The following is a 12,857-nucleotide window of genomic DNA, read 5'->3' on the forward strand; positions in this document are numbered from 1 at the left end:
CATTGATGAAGAGCCAGAAGGTCTAGGAAGACCTCTGAGACTCCATTGGTTGGGCGCAGGGAGGGTTGAGGAGAGAGCTGGGCCGTGGGGAGGTGGAGGGGTGGTTTCCAGCTGGGCCTGCAGGGTGCAGATCGAGTTAGGTGCTGACTGTGAGATTGGGAAGGGCCCGAATCACCTGGAGGGGTATGGGATGGTGGGCAGGTGTTGGGGCCTCGCACGAGAGCCTGGAGGAGGCTGCTGATTGAGCTCAGCAGAGAAGTCTGGGCTGGAGGTGTCACTATGCTGAGGTTGTGATGGGCTGGTTGATTGGGTGGTTAAAACCCTGGTAGGTCACAGGTGAGAGGTTGGAGAGGGAGGAGAAAGAGAGACTGGGAGGTCCTGGGGAGGAGGGGGCGGGGGAAGGGCAGGGTTCTGGGGGAAGGGTGGGGCTTTGACAGCCCTGGCCCACTAGCTTACAGGGGCCCAGGGACTGGCACTCATGGTCCTTAAGTGCCAGCCAGCCAGTCTTCACTGAGGTCCTGAGGAGGGCGAGCAATGAGGATTTAGAGAGGAGAAAGGTGGTGCCATCAACCTTATTACTGAAAAAGATTTCTGGTCTGTTTACAAGTCACAGGCATGGAGAAAATGTCCTATTAGTCTGTTATTTATTATTTTGTTTTGAGATGGAGTCCCACTCTGTTGCCCAAGCTGGAGTACAGTGGTGCAATCTCGGCTCACTGCAACCTCTGCTTCTGGGTTCAAGCAGTTCTGCTGCCTCAGCCTCCCGAGTAGCTGGGATGACAGGCGTGCGCCACCATGCCTGGCTGATTTTTGTATTTTTTAGTAGAGACAAGGTTTCTCCATGTTAGCCAGGCTGGTTTCGAACTCCTGACCTCAAGTGATCATCAGCCCGCCTTGGCCTCCCAACGTGCTAGGATTACAGGTGTGAGCCACCGCCCCTGGCCTCAGCAGTCATTTTGAATTACCATGTTAGGTGTGGTATCCATCACATTAGGATTTTTCCACCTAAATTTAGCTTATTTATGCCTGACTAAAGGATTATTTCAATAATTTACTATTAAATAATCTTTATTTCATTTTGATTATACTACCAGAATACTAGTAGACAGTTCTCCTGAGCATATAATTTTACATAATTATGTGATTACTGGCAGCAAATGAGTATTTACTGCATTCAAGCAGGAAAACCCAGCTTCCCCACAGACTGATTCTTCTAAAATGTTTAAAAATAAGTATATGAAAATGTGTTCTGAATTAAGAACTGGGTGAGAAAATTCCTAATTAAAAAAAAAGTCATAGCGGGGGGCGTTGGTGCATGGCTGTAGTCCTAGCTACTCGGTAGGCTGAGAGGGAGGAGCACTTGAGCTCAGGAGTTTGAGACCAGCCTGGGCAACATAGCAAAGACCCCATCTCTAAACATAAAAATAAAAAAAAGCCGAGACACAGTGGCTCCCGCTTGTAATCCCAACACTTTGGGAGGCCACGGCGGGAGGATTGCTTGGGCCTAGGAATTCAAGGCCAGCCTGGGCAATATGGAGAAATCCTATCTGTACAAATAGACACTACGCTGGGCGTAGTGGTGGGTTCCTGTAATCCCAGCTACTAGGGAGGCTGATGTGGGAGAATCACTTGAGCCTGGGAGGTTGAGGCTGCAGTGAGGACCCCACATGCCACTGTACTCCAGCCTGAGTGACAGAGCAAAACCTTGTTCTTCCCACCACCCCTGCCCAAACAAACTAACAAAAACAAACAAACCAACCCAGAAATAAAAATAAATAGGCCTGGAGCAGTGGCTCATGCCTGTAATCCCAGCACTTTGGGAAGCAGGGAGGGGGGATCACCCGAGGTCGGGAGTTGGCCTGACCAATATGGAGAAACCCTATCTCAACTAAAAAATACTAAACTAGCTGGGCGTGGTGGCGCACGCCTGTATTCCCAGCTACTTGTGAGACTGAGGCAGGAGAATCGCTTGAACTCGGGAGGCGGGGGTTGCGGTGAGCTGAGATCGTGCCATTGCGCTCCAGCCTGGGCAACAAAAGTGAAACTCCGTCTCAAAAATAAATAAATAAGGTCACCCCACTCAGACATGTAAGTTTTCACCTCAAAACAGGTGGTGCCCAGGAGTGTAGACGCCCTTCCAAAGAGGTTAATTACGCAGGGAGGGAGAGGGAGGAGGGTGATGGAACCGTCAGGGATCATTTAAGGCCGGAGACACTCAGGGGAAGAGCTACCAGGGTGAAGGAGAAAGCAAGAAGCGTAGCCGAGACGCAGCGGCTTTCCTCGGCGGGACTGCGGAAGGCGCTGGGAGCCGCTTTCACTGAATGTGGTGGGCTCGTGGTTAGGGCCTGGAAGGTGGTGGTGAGGAATACAGGAGGCTACGTAGGAAGCACCCATTTCCAGATGAGCAAACTGAGGCTCCGGGAAATCAATATTATGCCTGAATCCACAGTGGAGGCAGGAGGCGAACTCCATGATCTCCACCTCCCTACACTCCAGCTAGGTGGTGGTGGTGGTGGTGGTGAGGGGTGCTGATCTCTGACGAGGGAGGGCAGGGCCAGGCTAGGTGTGGGGAGCTCCCAGGGTTGAGTCGAGGCTCACCCCAGGACCCTCCCCTAAGAAGCCTCGAGGGCCCAAGAGGCTCGCCCTTCCCCCATCAGGCCTGGCTTCTCTATAAATAGCCTGGGTTCCTAGGGAGGGAGGGAGCTTGTGACCCTCTGGCAGGTGCCGCTAGTCATGTCTCCTCCCCCCAGGCGGTCCTTGGAGTGCAGCTGGTGGTGACCCTGCTCACCGCCACCCTCATGCACAGGCTGGCACCGCACTGCTCCTTCGCGCGCTGGCTGCTCTGCAACGGCAGGTGAGCCCCACCCCTGCGGTGGGAGGGGCCCGCGGAGCCACACCCCCTCTGGGTTCCCACGCCCGCCTCACACGTTGCACAGCCTTGATTTTGGTTGGTGGGTGGTGGGGGGTAAAACGCTGTTGAGGTGTAACTGAAGTACAACAAACTGCATATATTTGTTTTTTCTTTTTCTTTTTCGAGGCAGGGTCTCACTCTTGCCCTGTCTGGAGTGCAGTGACCTGATCATAGCTCACTGCAGCCTCTACCTCCTGGGCTCAAGTGACCCTCGTGCCTCAACCTCCTGAGTAGCTGAGACTACAGGTGTGCACCACGGAGTCCAGACAACTTTTAAATTTTTAATAGAGTTGTGGGTCTTGCTAAGTTGTGCAGTTGCTCAAAGTCCTGGGTTCAAGCGATTCTCCCGCTTGGGCCTCCCAAAGTACTGGGATTACAGGCGTGAGCCCCAGTGCCTGGCACAAACTGTATATATTTGAAGTGCACAGTTGGACCCGTTTTGACAGATGTACACATGGTGGAACCATCACCACACTGCCCACGTGCCCTCTCCTCCTGCCTCCCTGTAACCGAGCCTTCCTTCCACCCCTGCACCTGCTAGAGATCACCTGCTCCAGTTTTTTGTCCCTGTGTGGGTCTCTGATGCTTTCTGAGAATCTGGTGGAAACTGAATTCTCTGAGAAAAACGTTCATGACAAAAGGCCGAAAACCACATCAGGCCTGATGCATGATGGCTCGGGCCCATAATCACAGCACTGAGGGAAGCTGAGGTGGGAGGGTCACTTGACCCAGGAGTTTAAGACCAGCCTGAGCAACATGGCAAGACCCCGTCTCTACAAAAATATTTAAAAATTAGCCAGGTACAGTAGCTCACACCTGTGATCCCAGCTAATCAGGAGGCTGAGGTGGGAGGATCGATTGAGCCCAGAAGGTCAAGTCTGTAGTGAGTGAGATGGCACCACTGTACTCCAGCCTGGGCGACAGAGCAAGGCCTTATCTAAAAAACAAAAACAAAAACACCAATGGCTGGGTGCAGTGGCTCACACCTGTAATCCCAGCACTTTGGGAAGCCAAGGCCGGTGGATCGCTTGAGGTCAGGAGTTTGAGACCAACCAGCCTGACCAACATAGTGAAATCCTGTCTTTACTAAAAATACAAAAATTATCTGGGCATGTTGGTGCTGTGCCTGTAGTCCCAGCTCTTCAGGAGGCTGAGGCAGGAGAATCACTTGAACCCGGGAAGTGGAGGTTGCAGTGAGCCGAGATCATGCTGCTGGGTGAGCACTCCAGGCTGGGTGACAGAGTGAGACTCCATCTCAAAAGGAAAAAGAAAATAAAAGTGGCACACACCTGCTTCCCCAGGAGAGTTAGCTAGCAGACTCAGGGGTATCCAAGGCCCCTGAGCCCACTCAGCCTAGATCTGTTAGTCTCATGATTTCCCCAGAATCTCCTGTGTTGTAGCTGCCTTCACCCACCTCCCAGTGTTCCCCTGGCCCAGGCCACCCTCTAACTTGAATTTGAGGTTCACTGCCTCAACCTCCCAACCCCACACCTGAGCTTCCCTGACTGCCTGTCGTTGCTCTCAGTCTGTTCCGATACAAGCACCCATCTGAGGAGGAGCTTCGGGCCCTGGCGGGGAAGCCGAGGCCCAGAGGCAGGAAGGAGCGGTGAGTGAGCTGGGCCCCAGCCCCAGCCTTGGGTGGGCGGCTCCTCAGGGGGCTCCAGGCTCCAGGCTCAGGGACACGGGACCTGCCCACCCATACTTCCGGGCACTGATCTGGGCACAGGTGAACTGGGAGACCCTAGTCCAAGGAGGTGGTCACTGTCAGGTTAGCATGTTTCCTGGCAGTTTGCTCTAGCCAGTCCCATGGCGGGACCGGGGGAGTGGAGGGGAGTGGGGCTGGAGTACCTCTCCATGTGCGGAGGAGCCGAGACTGTGGGAAGAGATGGTCTCCAGGCCAGCTGCTCTGAACTCTGAGGGTGGCTGGCCCCAGTGGGATGCATGCTCACCGGCCTCCTTCCTTGTCACCATCCTCCCAGATGGGCCGATGGCCTTAGTGAGGAGAAGCCATTGTCTGTGCCCCGAGATGCCCCATTCCAGCTGGAGACCTGCCCCCTCACGACCGTGGATGCCCTGGGTAATAGCCCAGTTCTGTCCCTAACCTCCCCTCCCTCAGCCCTGAAGGTCCCCACACTCATGGGGGTGGGGAGGATTTGGAAGAGGAGCGTTCTGTTGTGGGGGGAGCGGGCTGGGCCCCAAGGCTGAGCAGAGTGTCCCCCTGCAGTCCTGCGCTTCTTCCTGGAGTACCAGTGGTTCGTGGACTTTGCCGTGTACTCGGGGGGTGTGTACCTCTTCACGGAGGCCTACTACTACGTGCTGGGCCCAGCCAAGGAGACCAACATTGCTGTGTTCTGGTGCCTGCTCACAGTGGCCTTCTCCATGTATCCTTCCTCTCTGCTCCCTGCCAGCGGGGCCAGTGGGAGCAGGACCCCAGCTTCCCTGGCCCCCCCACTAAACTGGTGTGGCAGTTTTTCTATGCCACAAACTTCCCAAGCTTGGTGGCATGAAGCAGCTGTTTTATGTGCTCTGGCTCTGTGGGTGGGCAGACTGGGCTGGGCTCAGCTGGTCGATTCATCTCCACTCCACATGGTCTTGCCCCTCGGTGGCACTGGAAATGCCAGGAGGCAAGAGGGAATGCCTTACCCAGAGTCACCCAGTCCATCCCTGTTCCTTCTACCACATTCTCCTCATCTAAGGAAATCACCAGGCCAGTCCAGAATCAGGGGCCAAGAAAGAGATAGTCCCTTGGCAAAATTAAATCAATCACACACACACACACACACACACACACACGTATGTATGTATATGTACATAAATTTGTTGTCATTGAGACAGGGTCTGTCTTTGTTGCCCAGGCTGGTCCTGACTGGCTTCAAGTGATTCTCCTGCCTTGGTCTCCCAAAGAGAGCAAACACATGACTTTGGGGACCCAAGTCTGAGAAAGCACAGACAGAATGCCACTTCTGTGACTTTTGGAGAGGGAAACCTATACTGGTTCCCCAGATTCCCTTGCCTTTTTTTTTTTTTTTGAGATGGAGTTTTGCTCTTGTTCCCCAGGCTGGAGTGCAGTGGCATGATTTAGACTCACCGCAACCTCCGCCTCCCAGGTTCAAGCGATTCTTCTGCCTCGGCTTCCTAAGTAGCTGGGATTACAGGCATATGCCACCACACCCAGCTATTTTTTGTAGTTTTAGTAGAGACAGGATTTTACCATGTTGATCAGGCTGGTCTCAAACTCCTTACCTGAGGTGATCCACCTGCCTCAGCCTCCCAAAGTGCTGGGATTACAGGTAGGAGCAACCACATGTGGCCTGTATTATTATTATTATTGTTATTATTATTTGAGACAAGGTCTCCCTCTGTCACCCAGGCTAGAGTGCAGTGGTGCAGTCAGGGCTCACTACAGCTTCAAACTCCTGGGCTCAAGCAATTCTCCCACCTTGGACTCCCCAGTAGCTGGGACCACAGGTGCTACCACCATGCCCAGCTAATTTCTAATTATTTTTGGTAGAGATGAGAGTCTCACTGTGTTGCCCAAGATGGTCTTGAATTCCTGGGCTCAAGTGATCCTCCTGCCTCGGCCTCCCAAAGTGCTGGGATTACAGGCATGAGCCACCATGCCTGGCCCCCATGCTGCATTTTGAGGGCAGATTGGAGATGAAGCCCTTCTATCTCTCTTGCTTTTCCAAGGGATGTGAAGCGGGTGAGGTGGGTGAAAGAGGCAGGGTCACCCAGAGCAGGAGGCTGTACAGACATAGTAGCCATTTCTTTTTTCTTTGAAACAGTCTCGCTCTGTCGCCCAGGCTGAAGTGCAGTGGTGCAATCTCTGCTCGCTGCAACCTCTGCCTCCCAGATTCAAGTGATTCTCCTGCCTCAGCCTCCCAGGTAGCTGGGATTATAGGCGCACACCATGGTGACCATTTCTTTTTCTTTTTTTTTTTTTTTTTGAGACGGAGTTTTGCTCTTGTTACCCAGGCTGGAGTGCAATGACGCAATCTCAGCTCACCGCAACCTCCGCCTCCTGGGTTCAGGCAATTCTTCTGTCTCAGCCTCCTGAGTAGCTGGGATTACAGGCACGCGCCACCATGCCCAGCTAATTTTTTTGTATTTTTTTTAGTAGAGACGGGGTTTCACCATGTTGACCAGGATGGTCTCGATCTCTTGACCTTGTGATCCACCCGCCTCGGCCTCCCAAAGTGCTGGGATTACAGGCTTGAGCCACCACGCCCGGCAATGGTGACCATTTCTTTTTTTTTTTTTTTTTTTTTTTTTTTGAGACGGAGTTTCGCTCTTGTTACCCAGGCTGGAGTGCAATGGCACGATCTCGGCTCACCGCAACCTCCGCCTCCTGGGTTCAGGCAATTCTCCTGCCTCAGCCTCCCGAGTAGCTGGGATTACAGACACGTGCCACCATGCCCAGCTAATTTTTTGTATTTTTAGTAGAGACGGGGTTTCACCATGTTGACCAGGATGGTCTCGATCTCTCGACCTTGTGATCCACCCGCCTCGGCCTCCCAAAGTGCTGGGATTACAAGCTTGAGCCACCGCGCCCGGCCGTCAATGGTGACCATTTCTAAATGGACACCGGTGGTCTGATGAGGCCATCTCCCACGCAGCAGGAACCCTCAGCCCATATCCTGATCTGGCTCTAGCACCCCAAACCTGCACTCCCCTAAGTCATCCCCAAGGCCTATTTGTGCAGCAGTGCTTGTCCCTGAAGTTGTGGGGTCCCGGGCTGGGCATGGTGAAATGCGCAGAGTGGGGCAGTGGCACCCGAGGCCTCCTTACCTCCAGCCCCCAGCAAGGCGTTCCTGATGGTGACACGGCTGTACTTCAGCTCCGAGGAGGGGGGCGAGCGTTCTGTCTGTCTAACCTTTGCCTTCCTCTTCCTGCTGCTGGCCATGCTTGTGCAGGTGGTGCGGGAGGAGACCCTGGAGCTGGGCCTGGAGCCTGGTAAGTGCAGTCCCCAATGTGAGGCACGCAGCTGTCACTCCCTCATGTAATCTGACCAGGGTGGTTTCACTGGCTCAGCGTCCAGCACGAGTTGGCAAAGGAGTGGGTTCCTGGGGTAAAGTGGGGTGAAGGCAGTCCCCATTAGTGACCATCTCGGCTCCTGCACCTTGTGGATGTTCCCTTTCCCACTGTCACTGATGGACACCTATGGCTAGATGGCTAGTGTTCTTTTTTCTTTTTTCTTTTTCTTTTTCTTTCTTTTTTCTTTTCTTTTTTTTTTTTTTTTTTTTTTTTTTGAGATGGAGTTTCACTTTCGTCACCCAGGCTGGAGTGCAGTGGCTCAATCTTGGCTCACTACCACCTCTGCCTCCCACATTCAAATGATTCTCCTGCCTCAACCTCACAGGTAGCTGGGATTACAGGTGTGCCCCACCACACCTGACCAATTTTTGTATTTTTATAAAGATGGGGTTTCGCCATGTTGGCCAGGCTGGTCTTGAACTGCTGACCTCAGGTGATCTGCCTGCTTCAGCCTCTGAAAGTGCTGGGATTATAGGCTTGAGTCACTGTGGCTGGCCTCGTTTTTCATTTTTTTAAAAAATTATTTGTCTGTTTATTTTTGTTTTTGTTTTGTTTCTTAAAGATGGGGTTTCACCATGTTGGTCAGGCTGGTCTTGAACTCCCGACCTCAGGTGATCCGCCCGCCTTGGCCTCCAAAGTGCATGGATTACAGGCGTGAGCCACCATGCCCAGGCTGTTTATTTTTGATCTGCCCGCCTCAGCCTCCCAAAGTTCTGGTATTACAGGTGTCTAAGCCACCATGCCCAGCCTCTTAAATGATCCTTTTAACACATAATTTGGACCTCATCACTTCTCTGCCTGGCACCATATTCCCCGGGTTTAAGGAGAAACAGCATAGTCCTCACCGTGGCCCACATGACCCTGCTGACTCCTGGAGTTTTACCTTCTCCAATTCTCCCTGCCTTTCAGTTTTTAAAATTATATGTGTTTGATATACACAAAGAAGATGTGCATGTCAATTATAAAGCAAAATAATAATATGAGTACCTGCAGACCTAACCCTCAAATAAGACGTAGGTGGGGTAGGCCGGGCGCGGTGGCTCAAGCCTGTAATCCCAGCACTTTGGGAGGCCGAGGCGGGTGGATCACGAGGTCGAGAGATCGAGACCATCCTGGTCAACATGGTGAAACCCCGTCTCTACTAAAAATACAAAAAAATTAGGTGGGCATGGTGGCACGTGCCTGTAATCCCAGCTACTCAGGAGGCTGAGGCAGGAGAATTGCCTGAACCCAGGAGGCGGAGGTTGCGGTGAGCCGAGATCGCGCCATTGCACTCCAGCCTGGGTAACAAGAGCGAAACTCCGTCTCAAAAAAAAAAAAAAAAAAGACATAGGTGGGGTAGTGACTGCAGCCATCTCCCAGAGTGGCAGTAAGGTTTAAATGAATCAAGATCCATAGATAGGGCTTGATTTTTGCCGACCTAGCCCTTGTCATGTGGAATGATGCCCTGAGTGGCCTGAACATGCATTTCTCTGATTACCAGGGAAGTTGAGCACCTGTTTCTTCATAATTCAAGTCTCTCCTATTAAATTTATTTGAAATGCCTGTTCAAGTTGTTACCCATTTTTGTATCTTTTTTTCTTTAAATTTTTATTAATTGTGGTGAAATAGACAAAATATAAAATTCACCATCATAACCATTTTAAAATGTGTGGCTCAGTGGAATTAACTATATTTAAATTGTTGTGCAACCATCACCACGGTCCATCTCCACAACTCTTCCATTTTGCAAAACAGACACTCCGTCCATTAAACACTAACTCCCTGTTCCTCCTGCAGCCCTTGGCACCCACCATTTTAATTCCTGTCTCTGTGAATGTGACCACTCTAGCTTCCTCATATAAGTGGCATCATACAGTATTTGTCCTTTTGTGACCGGCTTATTTCACTTAGCACAAAGTCCTCAAGGTGCACCATGTTGTAGCAGGTGTTAGAATGGGTTTTTTTCTTCTTTTGAGACAGGATCTCACTCTGTCACCTAGGCTGGCGTGCAGTGGTACAAGCATAACTCACTGCAGCCTTAACCTCCAGAACTCAAGCAATCCTCCCACCTTAGCCTTTTAAGTAGCTGGGACCACAGGCACGTGCCACCACACCTAGCTAATTTTTATTTTTGTCCCAAAAGCAGCAGGCGGGAATCCTGAATGTCAGGCTCTCAGGGGACTGGGAGCACCCCAGAATGCTCTTTTTTTTTTTTTTTTTTTTTTTTTTTTTTGAGACGGAGTCTCACACTGTCACCCAGGCTGTAGTGCAGTGGTGTGATCTCGGCTCAATGCAACCTCCGCCTCCTGGGTTCAAGCAATTCTCCTGCTTCAGCCTCCCGAGTAGCTGGGACTACAGGCACTCACCACCATGCCCAGCTAATTTTTTTTTTTTTTTTTTTTTTTTTTAAGACGGGGTTTCACCATATTGGTCAGGCTGGTCTTAAACTCTCGACCTCAGGTGATCTGCCCACCTTGGCCTCCAAAGTGCTTAGATTACAGGCATGAGCCACCATGTCTGGCCATCCAGCTAATTTTTTTGTGTTTTTAATAGAGACAGGTTTTCACCATGTTGGCCAGGATGGTCTCGATCTCCTGACATCCTGATCCGCCTGCCTTGGGCTCTCAAAGTGCTGGGATTACAGGCATGAGCCACTGCACCTGGCTTATTTTACTTTATTTATTTATTTTAGAGATGGGGTTTCACCCTGTTGGTCAGGCTGGTCTCAAACTCCTGACCTTGTGACCCACCTGCCTCAGCCTCCCAAAGTGCTGGGATTACAGGCGTGAGCCACCACGCCCAGCCTTTATTTTTGAGATGGAGTCTTACTCTGTCACCCAGGCTGGAGTGCAGTGATGTGATCTTGGCTCACTGTAACCTCTGCCTCCCAGGTTCACATGATTCTCCTGCCTCAGCCTGCCGAGAAGCTGAGATTACAGACGCACACCACCATGCCCAGCTAATTTTTCTATTTTTAATAGAGATGTGGTTTCACCATGTTGGCCAGGCTGCTTTTGAACTGACCTTGTGACACGCCCACTTTGGCTTCCCAAAGTGCTGGGATCACAAGCGCCAGCCACCACGCCTGGCTAATTTTTAATTTTTTTTTTTTTTTTTTTTTTTTTTTTTGTAGAGAATGGGGTCTTCTGTGCTTCCCAAGCTGGTTTCAAACTCCTGGCCTCAAGTAATCCTCTCACCTCGGCCTCCCAAAGTGCTGGGATGACAGGCATGAGCCACTGTGCCCAGCCAGAATTCCCTTCCTGAGGCTGCATACCACGTCGTTGTCTAGGTGGAGCACCGTTTATCTGTTCAGCCACTGATGAACACTTAGGTTCTTTCCAGCTTTGGACTTTTGGACTAATACTGCTGTGAATCTGAGTGTACAAGTATCTCTCTGAGACCTCGCTTTCAATTTTGGAGGGTATATATCCAGAAGTGGAACTGCTGGATCATATGGTTACTCTATTTTTAGTTTTTTGAGGAACTGTCATACCGTTTTATACAGCCGCTGAGCCATTTTATTGTACTTTATTTTTGAGACACTATCTCATTCCGTTGCCCAGGCTGGAGGGCAGTGGCATAATTGCCACTCTGCAACTCCTGCCTCCCGAATTAAGTGATTCTTGTGCCTCAGGCTCCCAAGTAGCTGGGGCCACAGGCACCCACCACCACACCTATTTTTTGTTTGTTTGGTTTTTTTTTTTTAGACAGTCTCTCTCTGTCACCCAGGCTGGAGTGATCTTGGCTCACTGCAACCTCCATCTCCCAGGTTCCAGTGATTTTCTTGCCTCAGCCTCCCAAGTAGTTGGGACTACAAGTGCACACCATCACACCTGGCTGATTTTTGTATTTTTAGTAGAGACAGGGTTTCGCCATGTTGGCCAGACTAGTCTTGAACTCCTGACCTCAGGCGATATACCCATCTCAGCCTCCCAAAGTGCTGGGATTGCAGGCGCCTGGCCACACCCAGCTAACTTTTTTTTTTTTTCTCCCCCACTCTGTTGCTAGGTTGGAGTTCAGTGACATAATCTCCGCTCACTGCAATCTTCTGCTCCTAGGTTCAAGCAATTCTCCTGCCTCAAGTCTCTCGAGTAGCTGCGATTACAGGCATGTGCCACCACACCCAGCTAATTTTTGTATTTTTAGTAGAGACAGTGTTTCACTATGTTGGCCAGGCTGGTCTCGAACTCTTGGACTCAAGTAATCTGCCCGCCTCAGTCACCCAAAGTGCTGGGATTACAGGCGTGCACCACTGTGCCTGGCCCATTTTATATTTTATATTCCCAGCAGCGGTTCATAAGTGTTCCAAATTTCTCCACGTCATCGCTGATACTTGTTTTCTTTTTCTTTTCCCTTGACCAGTATTTGCATTATTTTCTGTCTGCAGACATCACACTTTCTTTGCTGAGCCATTGAATGTAGTTGTAAGCATCATCTCTAGCGTCTTGATGAATGGAAGTTGATTATTTTAGTTAATATTTGTCTTGGGAAATACCTTTCCCTAAAATCAAAAACTCATTCTATATTTGCTTCTAAAATATTTCGGCCAGGTGTGGTGGCTCACACCTGTAATCCCAGCACTTTGGGTGGCCGAGGCAGGTAGATCACCTGAGGTCAGGAGTTCAAGACCAGCCCAGCCAACATGGTGAAACCCCATCTCTACCAAAAATACAAAAATTGCCTGGGCATGTTGGCAGGCACCTGTAATCTCAGCTACTCCAGGAGGCTGAAGAAGGAGAATTGCTTGAACCCAGGAGGTGAAGGTTGCAGTGAGCTGAAATTGTGCCATTGCACTCCAGCCTGGTGACAAGAGCTTAAAAAAAATAAAATCCATCTTAAAAAAAAAAATAAAGGCCAGGCACAGTGGCTCATACCTGTAATCCCAGCACTTTGGGAGGCTGAGGTGGACAGGTCACGAGGTCAAGAGATC

General features: G+C 50.8%; 1 protein-coding gene across 3 annotated transcripts in view; it reads left to right on the forward strand.

The window, feature by feature from the left end:
• The window catches only part of TMEM161A (transmembrane protein 161A), a 33,362-nt gene that overhangs the window by 1,129 nt on the left and 19,376 nt on the right, over positions 1-12,857 (forward strand). For all 3 annotated transcript variants that reach the window (XR_012513415.1, XR_012513414.1, XM_039466828.2), the window contains exons 2-6: positions 2,751-2,854; positions 4,437-4,517; positions 4,891-4,988; positions 5,136-5,292; positions 7,713-7,864. Coding sequence is in view for 1 of the 3 variants with exons in the window: in XM_039466828.2 (XP_039322762.1) it covers positions 2,751-2,854; positions 4,437-4,517; positions 4,891-4,988; positions 5,136-5,292; positions 7,713-7,864 (592 nt within the window). In the remaining 2 variants the exon portion in view is untranslated. The remainder of the gene's footprint in view (positions 1-2,750; positions 2,855-4,436; positions 4,518-4,890; positions 4,989-5,135; positions 5,293-7,712; positions 7,865-12,857) is intronic.

The sequence above is a fragment of the Saimiri boliviensis genome, chromosome 14 (assembly GCF_048565385.1).
Source record: "Saimiri boliviensis isolate mSaiBol1 chromosome 14, mSaiBol1.pri, whole genome shotgun sequence".
NCBI lineage: Eukaryota > Metazoa > Chordata > Mammalia > Primates > Cebidae > Saimiri > Saimiri boliviensis.